The 15939-nt window shown below is 34.7% G+C and overlaps 2 protein-coding genes and 1 long non-coding RNA gene across 5 annotated transcripts; all 3 read left to right on the top strand.

Annotated features, from left to right (window-relative positions):
* The first annotated feature begins 6016 nt into the window (after positions 1 to 6016).
* Positions 6017 to 10585, top strand: LOC105133066 (cell division control protein 6 homolog). Of its 2 annotated transcripts, none has more exons than XM_011036879.1 (17): positions 6017 to 6319; positions 6435 to 6525; positions 6613 to 6833; positions 7228 to 7302; positions 7391 to 7500; positions 7718 to 7824; positions 7937 to 7996; positions 8210 to 8283; positions 8427 to 8477; positions 8564 to 8613; positions 8816 to 8936; positions 9174 to 9263; positions 9484 to 9546; positions 9627 to 9722; positions 9903 to 9992; positions 10091 to 10214; positions 10344 to 10585. In XM_011036879.1, exons 1-16 carry the CDS (start codon positions 6116 to 6118, stop codon positions 10121 to 10123), a joined length of 1536 nt encoding a protein of 511 aa, XP_011035181.1. In that variant the 5' UTR covers positions 6017 to 6115; the 3' UTR covers positions 10124 to 10214; positions 10344 to 10585. The 2 variants fall into 2 exon arrangements, with proteins under 2 accessions (XP_011035181.1, XP_011035180.1); XM_011036878.1 differs by having other exon boundaries at positions 10295 to 10585.
* A 1003-nt stretch (positions 10586 to 11588) lies between these two features.
* Positions 11589 to 14183, top strand: LOC105133065 (uncharacterized). 2 transcript variants are annotated; one of them, XR_843706.1, is made up of 4 exons: positions 11589 to 11694; positions 12632 to 12723; positions 12817 to 13297; positions 13861 to 14183. It is a non-coding gene; the product is annotated as an uncharacterized LOC105133065 (long non-coding RNA). The 2 variants fall into 2 exon arrangements; XR_843705.1 differs by having other exon boundaries at positions 12632 to 12725.
* A 593-nt stretch (positions 14184 to 14776) lies between these two features.
* LOC105133064 (pleckstrin homology domain-containing protein 1) lies at positions 14777 to 15566 on the top strand. The gene has a single exon (XM_011036876.1). The coding sequence runs from the start codon at positions 14977 to 14979 to the stop codon at positions 15409 to 15411; it is 435 nt and encodes a 144-aa protein (XP_011035178.1). The 5' UTR covers positions 14777 to 14976; the 3' UTR covers positions 15412 to 15566.
* Positions 15567 to 15939: the final 373 nt, after the last annotated feature.

Here is a 15939-nt window from a genome sequence, read left to right as displayed (position 1 = left end):
AATATGAATATTTTATTTTTTCAGTTTGTTACTTTGGCATTGTTAATAATTTTTTATTTATATAAATAATTATTGATTTTTCCAGTTAAATAATTATGTAGACTTTCGGGTTTGTATTTTAATATGTAAAAATATTTTGAAACAGTCAATATATATATATATATATATACACGTGGGTTATAAGGCTAGTTGTGTTCAAATCTTATCAGAGCACGGTGCCGACCCTTGACATTCGAGAATCGAGACTTGCTGGCCCTCATTCGGCCCCGATCACAGTCTCGGGTGCAGCAGAGTGTAATGTCAATTGACCCCAAAAGGCATGGTTCGATGCAAATATGACACTTAAGGGAACAAGGACAAATATTCCAATCCATGTAAATTATTTAATTATCTAGGGCTAGTGGGCGCCCACAAGAGCACAGAATCTATAGACAGGCTGGCAACCTCTCAGAATTCCAGATTTTTTCAGCAAAGCGCACGATGGATCCTCTTTTGATTTAACAAGGGCAGTGTCATTCTCTAAGATCCAGGTCAAGGTTGGTGATAAACTCCTATTGACTGTCCTTTCACCGAAAAAAAATCCGGTCATTGTTCTCCACGTCTTATTTTCTTTTCTAACAGGATGCCACGTCGAAGAAAAATCTTGTCAAATATTTTGAATGTGGAGAGTAATGTCCTTGTCCAACATTAAACTATATACCGAGGCGGGAGTGAATTCTTTGAAGCTAATGTTCACAATCCCAACATGGATCGAGAAGGATCGCATTATTCATGACTGTCCGGCATATCCAACGAAAACATTTCATGAGGACTAATCTTTTCTTATCTTAATAATCTCATCTTTTTTTTTTAATCATGATAATTGATAACTTATATTTTACATATTAAAGTGTTTTGTAGCTAATATTTATATAATTTTTTTAATAAAAATAAAGATTCTTCAATATTTAAATAAATATTTTTAAAAAATAAAAAATACTTATCTAAAAATATATATACAATAAAAAATAAAAATTCTAAACTTTTGTTTCAAAAATCTCGTGATATAATTATAGCCAATGAGTCTTATCTTTTTATAGAAAAAAAGGATTAGATTATAATTTAATCTTTGTGGTATCTTAAGCTGTATTATAAGCTGTATCTCACTTATTTTATCCAGCTAAAAAATAAAGACACGACGGGTTATAAAAGACTTTCAAATATCTAATGATATTAGTTGAGTGTAAACTTGTTTAATCAAATCTATTTATTAAAAAATAAATTATCTAATATTTTATATAGAATTGATGATGTTAGATTTGAATATTATGTTTGAGTTTGTGAGTGTGGTGAATTCAGTCATACCCAAGCTATGATGAAAAAAGTACTCAGACTTGATACTTTCAAGAAACACGCGTCAGACCCATCCTGTTGGCCTAGTAGACGTCGGACACAATTTGAGTTGAGGCCTGATGCCATCTATTAGACCTAAGCACGGGGTATGGAAAAGCGCTAGACCGAACGATAATTGGGTCTGGTTAGCACTGGACCCAACAATATATGAGTCCAATGTTGGTTAGACTCGGTAAGCTTTAGATCTGACACTGGCTAAACCCTATGCGCTTGGACCTTACACATTATCAAGTCCAACCGTGGCTATGTCTGACTTGTGTTGGATCCAATTAGTTTTTTGGTCTGGTTTTGACAATACTTAATATGTCTCTACTAAAGTATGTTCATGCAAGTGTGTGCCAATCCACTATATTCAAGAATTTTAAAAAAATTATTCTTATATATTTTTCTTGATCCAATTTTTTTTAGTAAGCATGTATAAAAATACATCTATAAAATCTTGTATCATTGAGCAAAGTAACTCCGATATTGTTTTTTAACTATAGACAAAATTATTAAGTAATTCTCAAAAACTTGTGGGGAAAACACAGTAGCTTTTCCTACATATTTTTTTATTTTATTTATTTATTTTTGTTTTTTTTCCAAGATTGTTTTTTTTTCTAAAATAATATTTGTTGATTTTTTTTAATATTGAATTAGTTGAAAATTTAACTTTATAGTTTTTTTTTTTAAATATTATGGATTGCTATAATATTTCCCTACATGATTTTTTTCTTTATTCTTATGATTTTTTTTCCTTTCAAAATGATCCTTGTTAATTTTATTTTTCTCATATTGAGTTGATTGAGAATTTAGTTTGGTAGTTTTTTCTTTAAAATATTGTAAATTACTATAATGTTTTTTTATATGGTTTTTGTTTTGTTATAGTGTTTTTCCATACATATTTTTTTTCAAAATTATCTTTGCTGGATTTATTTTTTTAATATTGAGCTGATTGAGAATTTAACTTTAACTTTCTCAATATGTTTTTTTTCCCATTTATTTCTTTTTTTTTTTTCAAAATTGTTTTGTTTTTATTTATTTATTTAGTTTTTGTGTTTTTTTTAATTATCTTTATCAATTTTATTTTTTTAATATTGAATTGATTGAGAATTTAGCTTTGTAGTTTTTTTTTTACAACATTATAGATTGCTATAGTGTTTCTCAACATGATATTCTTTTTGTTTTTTTTTAAAATAATATTTGTCAATTTTTTTTAATATCGGGATGGTTGAGAATTTAGCTTTGTATTTTTTTTAAACACTATGAATTGTTATAGTGTTTCTCTACATGGTTTTTATCTTGCTACAATGTTTTTCCATATTTTTTTGTTTTTCTTTAAATTGTTTGTCGATTTTATTTTTTTAAATATTAAGCTAGTTGAGAATTTAATTTTATAACTTTTTTCTTCAAAACAATGTGAGTTGCTATAGTATTTCTTCACATGGTTTTTATTTTTTTGTTATAATTTCTAAATTTATCCTTATCTATTTTATTTTTTTAATATGAAGATGATTAACAATTACAACTGTAGCTTTTTTCATAAAACATTGTGAATATATCATGATTTTTTTTTTGGTTTTTTTCTTTTTTTTTCAGTATTTTTTTATTTTTTTCTATGATTTTTTTTTCTTTTTTTTTCTTTTTTTTTCAGCATTTTTTTATTTTTTTTAATATTAAATTAATTAAAAATATAGTTCTGTAGTTTTTTTTTATTATGAAGTACATCAGTCTTTTTTTTTTTATATAATTTTTTTTATTATGTTTTTTTATATAAACCTGTAGCAATACACGGATATATCACAGGATCTCAGCTACGCACGGACTTGCCATCCACTCGTAGCATTAAATTATAAAGGCCGAGAACGATGACAGCAACTACTTTTCACCCGTTAAAAAAATTAGAACGTGAAAAATTTATTTATGTTCTAAAAATCCATTTAGAAAAGAAACTACTGTCACGTCTCACCTGCCCTCAAGTCTACTTCCTCCAGTAAATTCCATACATATTGAACCTCAAATTATTTGTTGAAAGACGTAACGCGTGATGAATTATCCTTTCGCAAGGAACAGTGAAGCGCACCCTGACTGTGTGATCATAGGTCCAGACAAAAAAGAGTTTGCAAAGAGAAAAGGCCAATTCAAAACTATCGCAGATGCTTATTGATGAGACAGTCAAGAGGGAAATAACCAAATACACACACACACACACACACACACAAAGGGAAACTGGCAAGAACGGTTTATAAGTGGGGTGCGACTATCATCTGCCACACGATAGCTTACCAGATCGGGTCATGGAAGAGTCTGTCAATAGATTTTATTACTCTGGTTTAATGGGTCTGGAGCATCAGCAAACTCTCTTACCTGCCTGCGCATACCTCGTCTCTCGAGAGTATTTAAATTTAAAACCATCGAAGTACAGCAAGAAGTCATTTTCCTCTTCTTGTCTGCGTCCTCATTATGTGCTGATTCATAGCAGGCATGGATTCGAGCCTTGCAGCAAATTTGCGATGCATAAAAAGCAGAAGGGGACGAAAGGGGTCAAGCAGTAGATATTTAGCTAGATGCATTCGGGACAACTTCATATGCCTCTTCTCTCCCACCAATGTGTTGCACATGCATTAGTAACATGCACGTGGTATTGGAGCACGTACAGAACAGGAAAAAAGAATGGATAGGATTAGTGATCATACTAGTTATTTCGGAATTGCAGGAAATGGGCCAGCAAGAAACAATCCACCCTAGCCAGCGGAACAAATAGCAAGCTGGATCGAGGAATCCAGTCAATCTCCGACTATATCCTTAATTGTCATCTGTACGGAAATGAACCCTAAGTTTTTGCAGGGTTGGATTACAGAATAGAGGGCTCAGCACCACACTATATCCTTAATTTTCCATATTTCTGTGCTTCAAACCGCGCTGCCATGGCATCAAGAAATGACACTTTAGTATATTTAACATCATATATAATCCTCTTTCCTTTTTCTTAGGAATTTAAACAACAAAAAGGATTATGATTATTAACAGCATATATATCTTGCACATGAACCTTATTCTTAAACTACTTTGATTTTTTGGTACTTCATCACATACATGTATAGGTCCTTTTGATTTATAATTATGATTATTTTTCATATTATAAAGTATTTGAAGTACCTATATGCTTAATTTTTTCACAAAAAGAAATTATGCAACCCGTGCGAATTTCATGTTAAATAATTAGTGTATATCTAGATACAGATGATGGCCCTTTGCGGTATGAGGATGAGATTTTGGATTTTTTTATTTTTATAATAGCGTTCATGTGCCCTGTATAAACAAGGTTTTGATGTGGAAGATTTGAAAGCAAGCAACATGTTCGAAATTCTCGTGTTCAGTACTTTGAATTTTCTACCCTTCAAACGTGTAAGACAGGGAAGAAGAGATCGATGATTCCGTCGAGACCCTGTTGTTGGCACCATGAGAAAATATCCAACAGAAGGAAAACGTCGAGAAGGCCTCTGTTTCACATGGGGCACAAGGATCGGACAGTGACATGTAAACGCCAATCCCACGCCAATCCCCTTATCGCTTAATCTACTCCTCCCTCTTCCTCTCCCACCCAATGCTCCATCGATCCTTCTCTCTCAGCAATTTTTGTTTCTGTCTCCACTCCAAATTACTAAATACCTTCCCTCTAATTTATCCACGACATGCTATCTTCAAGACTGGATTTGTGTGTGATCAATAAAAATATCCCAGAGAGGATAACTTTTGGACATGCAAGCGATCGTTTTCGCCGTCCATGTCGTTGCAAGGGGGACCACCGTTGAATGTGCCTTGGCCATGGAGTGATATTCCACGCACCACCAACACCGTTCAAGAGCCGCGGCCATTAACATGGACGGAATCACAGGGGCTGGCAGGGGCAGGGTCCAGCAAGAATATTATTTTCTCCAGATTTTTCTTCAATAAATTAGATTTTATCTTTAAAAATAGGAAATTTTAAATTTTGGCCCTCCCTCTAAAATCTTTTATCTAATTTGACATTCCCAAACTAAAATTCCTAACTCCGCTATTGTTTTATGAAGAAAAAATTAATCATTTTTCTCTCCTTTTCTTTTTATTTTTAAATTTTGGTTTTCTTTTACTTAAAATTTAATGAACGATGAATTCCATAACAAGGATGATACATACCCTTTAATCATGCATGTCATTAAAAACAGACATCTAACGGTGAAAAATATAGATACAAACATCAATTAAAAAATAAAAGCAGCGATACTTAAATAAATAAAGAAGTAATGGGAGTACAAAAAATAAAATAGAAAAATTAAAAGTAGAGACACTTCTGTTGAAAAATATAAATAAGCAGAGGCACTGAAATTTCGTCACACTAAATAAGCAGAGGCACTGAAATTTCGTCACTTTATATATATATATATATATAAAGATTAAGCGAATTGAATAAACAACATGGATCCTTGGAGGGGCTGTTTGTCCAGGCCTTGGTGAGGTGGTGCGAGTAAATGATTTAGATGGACCGAATCCAGCCCAAAAAGAAGACCACTCAAGACTTCAAAAAAAGAAGACCACTTATAACTGCGCGGGAGACGAATTGTTACGGTTAAATTTCGCGCGAAAAGAATTTCGCCAAAAACCCTCCACTGCCTTCTATTTATCCATCAACGCCTCACTTTCTCCTCGTAAAATTATTTTTTAGTATCTCTAAATCCTAAGAAGCACTGCAATTCAGTTACCGATGCCGTCAATCGCAGGCTGCAGCTCTTCAATCATGGCCATCAAATCGGACGAGATCTCTCGATCCAACGGTGAAACTACTCCTCAGAAACGGAGGTTAAGATCTAATGCAGATCTAGTGATGCACGAGAGTCCGATTTCTTCTCCTTTGAAGCGGAAATCGCCTCGCCGATGCGTCGATTCGAGCCCTAACACCCCTACTAATGTGAGCTTTTGATTGATTATTAGAGATCTTAATTTCACCGTTAAGGAATTGTTATATGCGTTTTCTGTTTTTGTTTGTAAGTAGTTAAAGTGTTTGATAATTTGCTAATTTTCAGGGAATTGAGAAACTAGAAAAGAAATGCAAATCGCCTGTGAAGAAAAAATTGTCAAATTATCTCAGCGAGAAACCAAATTGGAATCCAAGAGGTTTTTGCTTGATTAATTACCCGCTTTTGGACAATAAATTTGAATTCATGTTTAGTTGAGCTTAATTTTGTTGTGGTTTAATTGTAGATGTAAAGCAAGTAAGCGTTGTGAAGGAGGTATTGCATGTGTCGACAGCACCATCTAGTGCTGTGTGCCGTGAAAATGAGCAGAAAAGGGTCTTTGATTTCTGTAAGGCGTGCATAGAGCAGGAAAAGGCTGGGAGTTTGTATGTGTGTGGGTGCCCGGGGACTGGAAAATCATTGTCGATGGACAAAGTGAAGCAGTGTTTAGTTGATTGGGCAAAAGAGGTAAGTAAAACTGAATTTATTGTTTTTAGAATAAATGATTAGGTTTCTTTTGAATAGATGCTGTGAATTTATTGAGTCACGGTTGATTTTCTGTATATTGACACAAGAAAACAACATGGATGCTTGTAATCCCCCCTTTGTGCTGTGGTCTTTCCTTGCCTTTTTTACCTTCATACACCAATGAATTATGGTGCTTTTTACGCTAGTCTATTATTGTTTGTAGAATGAACGAGTGGAAGAACTTAGGTCACTTATTTTCTTGAACTCAATAACTGAATTATGGTAATCAATCTCCTTATAATGTGCGCTCCCCATGCTTTTCTTATTTTTTGCTTGTTGCTGTGCGTTTGCTTTTTCCTAATTGTCAATGCTCATCAAGTTATTATCCTATCAGGCTGGGTTTCAGCCTCCAGATGTACTGACCATGAATTGCACTTCATTAACAAAAACATCTGAAATCTTCAAGAAGGTATGGACAGACAGTTCTATCCACTGAATGCAGTATAATAGCATATAGATGCTACAATGTTTGCTTAGTAGCTGTTTTGTCTTCTCAGGTGATGGAGCAAAACCAGCCGGGGAAGAAAATCAATGGATCTACCTCACCTCTACAACATCTCCAGAACTTGTATTCGCAGCAACAAAAGTCAATGGGCTCCAAAATGATGTAAGAATCATGTCATTAACACAGGCTAATAAATTGTCATTTTTTTCTCAATTAAATGAGGCAGTGCAATTCACTGTCAAACGTACAGAATATAATGGTCTCAGTTATCCTCATGGACATGTAAAATGGGTCATGATGCATGCGAAATCTATTCGAATTAATGAGTTTTGATGCATAATTTCGTGGATTATACATGAATAAACTTCACCTGTTGCAGGCTTATAATTGCTGATGAGTTGGATTATTTAATAACCAAGGACCGTGCTGTTCTCTATGATCTTTTCATGCTTACAACTTTCCCATTTTCTAGATGCATATTGATAGGTAATATTCGTCACAAATTACTTATCTAATGGTTCTTCACTTGGTCTTTTGGGTTTTAAGTCTTCTTACCACATTCAAACCAGAATGAACTCTTTAACCTTTGCTTTTGCAGGAGTAGCAAATGCCATAGACCTAGCAGATCGCTTTCTTCCGAGACTGAAGTCATTGAATTGTGAGTTCATTGGTTGCTTTCTTCAAGTTGATGAATTTTTTCTACATCCTCGTGCAGATGCTTGTCCTTGATTCAATGTCATGAAATTAAGTTATTAGCATTTTGCATTTCAGCAATGATTGTTGTTCTGTTCACTCACTTGTCACTTACTAAGCATGAATTTGGGTTTGGTACTTACTGGTGGGTTCAAATGTGCATTCTTTCCTGTGGCAGGCAAACCTATGGTTATAACTTTCAGGGCCTATTCCAAGGATCAAATCCTCAGAATACTTCAGGAGAGGCTACTGGTAATTTACATCCTTGTATTTCACTTTTCCTATATGCATGAGTCTGCTTTGTGTAACTCACAACAATACCTGTGAAATTTATAGTTTTTGAAATTGTATGGATACATTGCTGACATGTAATAACTGCTGCTCTGCATCAACAGGCAGTGCCACACACAGTTTTTCACCCACAAGCAATGGAACTCTGTGCCAGAGTAAGTCCCTTTTTTTTTCGGTGCACTTTTGATGAATTGGTTTGCTTTTATACAATTGATCAATAGCCTTTCTTGACTTCTAACAGAAAGTAGCAGCTGCATCTGGAGACATGCGTAAAGCCCTTTGTGTTTGCAGGTCATTGTTTTCTCTCTTTTATCTATTCATTTAATAGTCTTCTTTTGCATTTATATGTCACGGCATAAGGCTTACCCTAATTCAAATTTCTGATGCATGCAAATGACAGAGGCTGGTTTTTTGCAGTGGCATTTGCCAGCTTTTCCCAGTCGGGGCTTTGGCAGTGGCAGTGTGTATAACTTTTTTTAATTATTTTTTTCAGGAGTGCAATTGAGATTCTAGAAGCAGAACTGAGAGAATCTACGAGCATTCTAACTTCTGATGAAGAATTGTCTCAGCAAAAGACAGCTCCAGCTTGTATTAAAACACATGAAAATGACATCGTAAGTGCTTGTTATCATTTCGAATTATTAGTTTACAAGCGTCAATTTTCATACATCATGCTATTAACTTATTGCAAGGCCACCTCATATTGCCAATACTCTTGCATTTCACTATGTAAAAGACTGTTGTGTTCTTTTTCAGTCTAATCATGCTATTGACTTGATAGTTCCAAATTAAATCAAGAAGTTGCTTTCTTAATTTTTTTCATGCTAAATGTCTCCCTGAACTTATTATAGGTGATGATTGATCACATGGCTGTTGCTTTATCAAAAGCTTTTAGGTCACCAACAGTGGACACCATACAGTCCCTCCCTCAGCATCAACAAGTAAGTTTGGGCCAGTAACTTTGTAATTATTGATTTGCAGATATTACTTGCATGATGTATGAATTTAACATGATGATTCTTTACCCGCGTTTGTACAGTGTAGTTCCTTTTGATTCTCGTATAAAAAATGCAACCCATTTAGATTTCCTCATTTCTTTGGGGGACCTGTTCTATTGTTCAAGTGTCAAGATTCCAGTGTTTAATGACATATAAACTGCAGATGATACTGTGCGCTGCTGTGAAGTTTTTCCGTGGAGGAAAGAAGGATACTACAGTAGGAGAGGTGTGCTTTCTTTACTTAAAATAATGATTAAGGAACATCTAGCTGTTGTCACTAGTATTGAATTTGTCACATGGATACAGCTAAACAAATCTTACATGGAGATCTGCAAATCAACGATCATACCACCGGTTGGGATTCTGGAATTCTTGAGCATGTGCAGAGTTCTAGCTGACCAGGTACAGATAGAAAAACGCGTGTCCAGTTTTAGTTCATTCCAGAGTATTTTATTTCCGTGAAGCAAAATCAATACATATGCTCATATAAAAGTGTGAATAGCAGACGGGAACTAAAGCACATCATTTTTACTGAATAACGAGATTCACCAACAATGGCATGATATTGAGAACATTGTGCAGGGGCTTCTTAAACTAGGGCAGTCTCGTGATGATAAATTAAAGAGAGTAACCTTAAAAGTAGATGAAGCAGACATCACATTTGCATTGCAGGTATGGATTCAAAAACAGAAGCTATTTGTTTTTATTTGCTTATGCTCCCCGTAATCTTCAATTGGATTCTTATCATCTTAGCATGTGTGTTTGGTCAGGGAGTCCGAGTCTTTCGGAATTGCCTTCAGTGATGCAAATAATTGACGAGTACAAGGATTTTTTCTCTCTCTCCTCAACTTCATATTTGGTCGCTATCTATCAGAGCACTCCACCTATTCCAAGGTTTGTAGCTGTTGATTTTGCGAACGTGATTTTGTAGTTCATTGTTTCTGTAAGTTTTCATCGTGTAGTTTTTCTTTCAGAATCAGATGTCATTGCCACACCAAATCTCCTGGCAAGCCTATCGCTGAGCATTCTCACATGTTAAGGTGAACGCATGATGGAGACATGCAAAAAGCTAAAGAGAGATAGCAGACCTGGATTGCGTAAACCGTTTTATTTTCAACCCAAATGAGAGTTGCCATTTACAGAAATATCGACAGGAAAAGGACTCATTCAGTACAGATTTATAGTAGTATGCAAATTAAGTCACTGCTTTTACAATAGCTGTATTACATTTCATGAAGTTAGTAGAAAGATTTTGATTCTGGTCCCCCCCTGCAATAACGAAGGGAAAAGCTTCTTCTTTATTTTTTTGTCCGCGGTGCAAAACATGTATTTCAGATAAATTAAACACAATCTTTAGGGTATAATTAAGCTATTCAAGGTTTTAGGGCTAAAATTTCCGCCCCTGCATCTAAATAAATCCCTTGCAGATGACATGGCAACTGAATATATTTCTGGCGTTAATTGTAATGGAAATAAAATGCCAATGGGACGCCTTAAGCATACAACGGAAGCAATTAGCGCGCCTTCGCAGTTTAATGGTTAGGATAAGGACAGAATTGGGAGATTAAGGAATGATATATTGGTATTCTCATAGCACAATCCAAGTTCCCTTTTAAGACAGCCAATAGAAATCTTGAATAGGAGGGACAGCATTGGATTCTGTGTGGTTATGATAATAATTAAGCTAATTGATGAACCCGAGTCTAAGATTGTGATTTCTTGATAAACCCGAGTTTAAGATTGTGATTTTTAGAAGTTAGATTAAGTTTCAAAGATTTCATCGGATTTGTTTAATTTCTTTTTTTAAGTTGATTTTTTTCTTGTTTTTTTCAATAACTTGGTTTTTAATTTTTTATAGGGTTAGTCGAATTTATAATTAGAATTATTAGTTTTAAGGGTTAATATAAATTTATTTTTGGATTTTTTTAAAATTGATTTATTTAAATTTTATCATTTATTTTTTTTAGTTTTTTTATAAAATTATTATAATTGTAAGCATGTTTTTTTTTAGTTTTTTTATAAAATTATTATAATTATAAGCATGTTTTTTTTATTTTTTTTTATAATTTTATTTTTAATATTTAATTATTTGATGATTTAAATAATTTCAGATAATTTTTTATTTCTTTAATTTTTTATTTTTTCTTCGTATTATTTACCAATTCAACCATAAACTCGGGTTTCAATTTTTTTTTAAAATCCTAATATTCTTTTTTTAACGTGAAAAAAAAAACTGCCCTGCGCGAGCATCAAATATAGTAACAGCTACCTATCAAAGGGCTTCTTAATTAACGTGTTCCATTCATCACTGCCAATCCTCTATTTCTGCCTCTCTGAATTTTCATGGCAATTGCTACTGCTTCTTCTTTCTAAGGTTTAGTATATCTCATCTCTTTTACTTTCCCTTTGCTTTTATATAGTATATGTTTTACGTAGCTGCAATTTAATTTTATCGAACTTCAGTTCTTGCCTGCATCCTCTTTATCTCCGATGAAATGCCTTTTCGGTGACTATGAATTATGCACAAATTAGATTACAGTCTTATTTATTTGTCACCTGGTTGCTAGGATCTTATCAATCCTTTACTGTATATAATGAGTGACCTCTTTCTATTTTTTTCTCTGCGTGAAAAAATAGAATCCAACTCTGTGCTTTCCAATGTTTCATTTATGAAGATAAATGCTTATTGCCTGGTGGGGTGTAGTCTCAGTGGGGGATTACTAGTACAGTAATTATTGGTTCCATCTTGACAGAAAAAAAGAACTAGATTCTGGAGTCTGTTGTCCAACCGATTTGAGTAACCCTATCGGTATTCGATGGCCTGGTTGCTGACAAACAGGATTGACTTGTAACCCTGGCTCTCGAATTGATTTTTTGAAACCGTTCTTTTTAGGCCCCCCTCACCGTATTTTTAATGGTTGGTGTGTCTATATCGTTCTTTAAAAGCTATTGACTTCAACAACCACTTGTAAGGACTGGACTCTTCTTGTATGCCAGCCATAGAATCGGTTCTTCGGTGTGAATTGAATAGCCAGATGTGTTCTGATTTCGTTGAATTTAGCTGAGAGTGAAAGAATGAAGGTTACATGTAGATGACGGGTGCATGATTTTTGGTATCGTTGAGTGATGGGAGCTAGCACAAGCCAAATATGTTGATGAATTGTAGATAGGCTCGAGTCCCAATTTCACCTCTTCCATTCAACAACAAGTAGAATTTCATGCAATTCACGAGGCATTTTATTGTCATTAGTTGCCACATGACATATTTCAACTTGTTAACGTTTCACTTAATATGCGTTGCATTTATCCAGGGGAGTGGGCGTTGGTAGTAGCATACAAGCTCAAGTAACTGGTAAATTAGGATTATACTCTTCAACAAGAATTTAGCTATGGGCACCACAAAGTGTAAGAATCTATCCCTCCCTTCCTGCACACAAGTTATTATGAATTTGGATGTTAAGTTCGACTTGGATGTTAAGTTCGCCATTTGTTCCAGGTATTACTCCTTACATGGACATGTAGAGATTGTGGCATGAGAAATCCAGCAAATGGCTAATGCAGTTCAGGGTGTTGAGGCAACACTAGAGGGGAATTCAAACTTGTGAACAAGAGGAAGCAGTCTCAAAATTCTTGCGCGCTGTGTGCGCGAGTGAAGGTGGCAGAGGTTGATGATTATACACATAAGATGCTTAACAAATTTCACCTGGTGGCATGGAGAAGGTACCTGACCAACTCGATACTGCACAAGGCGAGGGCCAATCCTAAAGCAGATGACGTACCCGTTATTCTTCCAGAACAACTTTTGGAGGCTGATGGTTTCTCCTTGGTTTTCCTTCTCTTTTTGGTGTGATGGCATCCTAATTCAAAGCCTTCTTTGATGCAACCCATGAGATATTGGAAACCCAAGCTCTTGCTGGGAAACCTGCTGGAATCTTCTGGACTACTGGTTTCTATGGAGGAGGCCAGGAACTTACTGCGTGAGTTGATTCATTCTTCAACCTCTACTCTCAGAACCTTTTTTTTTTTTTATCTTTAAATTTTTTAACTAGTCTAAGCTTTTGGAGGCAACCAGTATTATGCTACCCCACGCATTGCAGCAGGGTAAGCTTAAGAGAAGTAGGACAGACCTTTTTTCTTCTGTCATCAAGAGATTAGTTTGTTCATCTCACTCTAAGAGCAGCTTTTCCATTCAACCATGAAAAAAGAGGAAAAGACACCATTCCAATTGAGCCCCGCACAAAGAAATGCTGCCAAGGTTATAGACAAAATTGCATGAATGGAATGAAGGGAAAGGAAATTTGAAAGTTCACTAGTTTTCTTTGCTTGTATGATTCATCTTGCAGTGCTAATCCCGTCATCATTGATGAATAATCAGATTTAGGGCAAAACCGTGGCGACTTTTAATAATTTATATCATTAGCTACTGTTTTTTTTCCTCTATCGCATGTGTGCATATACAATGTCCTATGATCTCCCCACTTTCTGTAAAATGCCAATGGTCACTTAATCGTTTGTTCATCTCCTGTTTGCATATTTACAGCCATAACGCAGCTAACACATCATGATGGTATGCTATTTTTTCCTCTGAGTTACACCTTCGGCAGTGGCATGTTTGAGATGAATGAAGTGAAAGGTGGATCTTCTTATGGTGCTGGAACTTTTGCAGCAGATGGGAGCCGTCAACCCACTGAATTAGAACTCCAACAGGCCTTTTGCTAAGGAAACTACGTTGCTGAAATAACGAAGAAGCTTAAAAGTTGTGAAAACTGAAACGTCTTCAAAATGTTGTAAAAACTGATCAATGATCTAAGATCATTTCACTGAAGTTTAATGGAAGAAGATGCTTGATGCTAAAGAGAAGTATGGTGTTCTTCGGTCCATCAAAGCTATGGTTTCTTGAATATCTTTCGGAGAATTAAACTTTGATCTGTGAATTCATTTCACCAAGACAAAGGGTCAAGGAACTTGAAGCAAAAAATATATCTTGCTCCATGGTAAAGGTTGCAACTCGAAAGCAACGTGATAGTATTGTTGCTTCTCACAATTTTATTTCATATCACGTAATTTTGTTTGTGTACCAAAACAAAAGAGGAATAAAAAAAATAGAAAGATAGAAATATAAAATAAATTTATTTTTGAGAAAGTTTTAAAATAAATTTATATATTTTTAAAATAGAAATCTTTTATCTTTTCTGTCTTAAAACAAAAATAAAAAACTAAACTATTGTTTGGTTTTGTATTTGAAACTATATGAGGTTGCATTTCAAAAATGTATTTAGCTTGAAATAATATTTTTTAATATTTTCCAATAATTTTGATAGGTTTATATAAAAATATAAAAATATTTAATATATTATCAATTTTTTTTTTAAATCTACATCACCGTACTAAAACAAACTAAGTTTTTCGAATTCGAACGTAGCAAATGAAATTGCGAAAGCATAAAAAAAGTGGACTAATTTGTAGAATTAGTGAAGATGAAAATCTCTTTGGATGCAATTTGAATTTAAAGAAGGGAGAAAACTATAAACGACCTCGTTTTAACCCTCGATGACAGAGTTGAACAAAATTAAACAGAATCGCGTCTCTCCTTCCCCTGTTTTTCTCTTCTCTCTTCGATCCTGTCACCTCCAATCCCAGAAAAGGAAAAAAAAAAATGGAGTCCATCCTGCGATCCTTAACGGGTCAAGACCCCAACCCGGAGGACTACAGAAACGTCGACTTCTGGTCAGACCCAGAACGTTCAGGCTGGCTAACAAAGCAAGGAGACTACATAAAAACCTGGCGACGCCGCTGGTTCGTTCTCAAACAGGGGAAACTTGTGTGGTTCAAGGATCGAAACGTGACACGGGGGTCAATTCCCCGTGGGGCGATCCCCGTGGGCAAGTGCTTGACCGTGAAAGGTGCAGAAGATGTGCTTAACAAACCTTATGCATTTGAGCTTTCGACGAGCCAAGACACAATGTTTTTTATAGCAGATTCGGAGAAAGAAAAAGAAGAGTGGATCAATTCGATTGGGAGGTCAATTGTTCAACAATCTCGGTCTGTTACTGATTCTGAGGTTGTTGATTACGACAGCACTCGCTGCTGATTACTTTGTTTTTGTTGTATCAAATAAAAAAAATTAGTTAGCTAAACTTAGTACCATGTTTGTTTTTGTTGTTCCTACTGTTGTGTATGTAATGATAAATCTTGGGGTATTTCTATAGTTTAATCTCAAGGGTTTGCATGATTGATTGTGGTGTTTCCTTTAATTTTTTGCAATTGAATTTGGATACTTATTTTGTGACTCAACTTCGTTGTTTGATTGTGATTATTGAGTCCATAGGTGATTTCATGAGTGTTAGAAATTCAGTCAAAAAGGAACTACTGGGATTTGGATCTTGTTGATTTTTTTCTTAAATTTATTTGTTTACTTGAGAATGAGTGCCTGTGTTCTCTGTTAATTCATTAAAAAGAGCCTGCATTTCTAGTTAGTTAATGATGCCGGTGCTATTCTTTGGTGGGTGATTTTGTGGAGGGATTTGTTTAGAATTCATGGTATATTATTATGCACATCAAGACTGTAGGGCTTTGGTGAGATTTTTGTTTAAAATTGGAAGAAATTGAAATACATTAC

Source organism: Populus euphratica, unplaced genomic scaffold (genome assembly GCF_000495115.2).
Source record: "Populus euphratica unplaced genomic scaffold, PopEup_1.0 scaffold42.1, whole genome shotgun sequence".
Lineage (NCBI taxonomy): Eukaryota > Viridiplantae > Streptophyta > Magnoliopsida > Malpighiales > Salicaceae > Populus > Populus euphratica.
Note: the sequence above shows the minus strand (reverse complement) of the source record. Positions and strands in the feature narration are given on the sequence as shown.

Coding starts and splice junctions, on each gene's coding strand:
- LOC105133066 (XM_011036879.1), top strand. CDS start 6,116: ATGCCGTCAATCGCAGGCTGCAGCTCTTCAATCATGGCCATCAAATCG. Junction 7,825..7,936: donor TTCTAGATGCATATTGATAG/GTAATATTCGTC, acceptor TTGCTTTTGCAG/GAGTAGCAAATGCCATAGAC. Junction 9,264..9,483: donor CCCTCCCTCAGCATCAACAA/GTAAGTTTGGGC, acceptor TATAAACTGCAG/ATGATACTGTGCGCTGCTGT.
- LOC105133064 (XM_011036876.1), top strand. CDS start 14,977: ATGGAGTCCATCCTGCGATCCTTAACGGGTCAAGACCCCAACCCGGAG.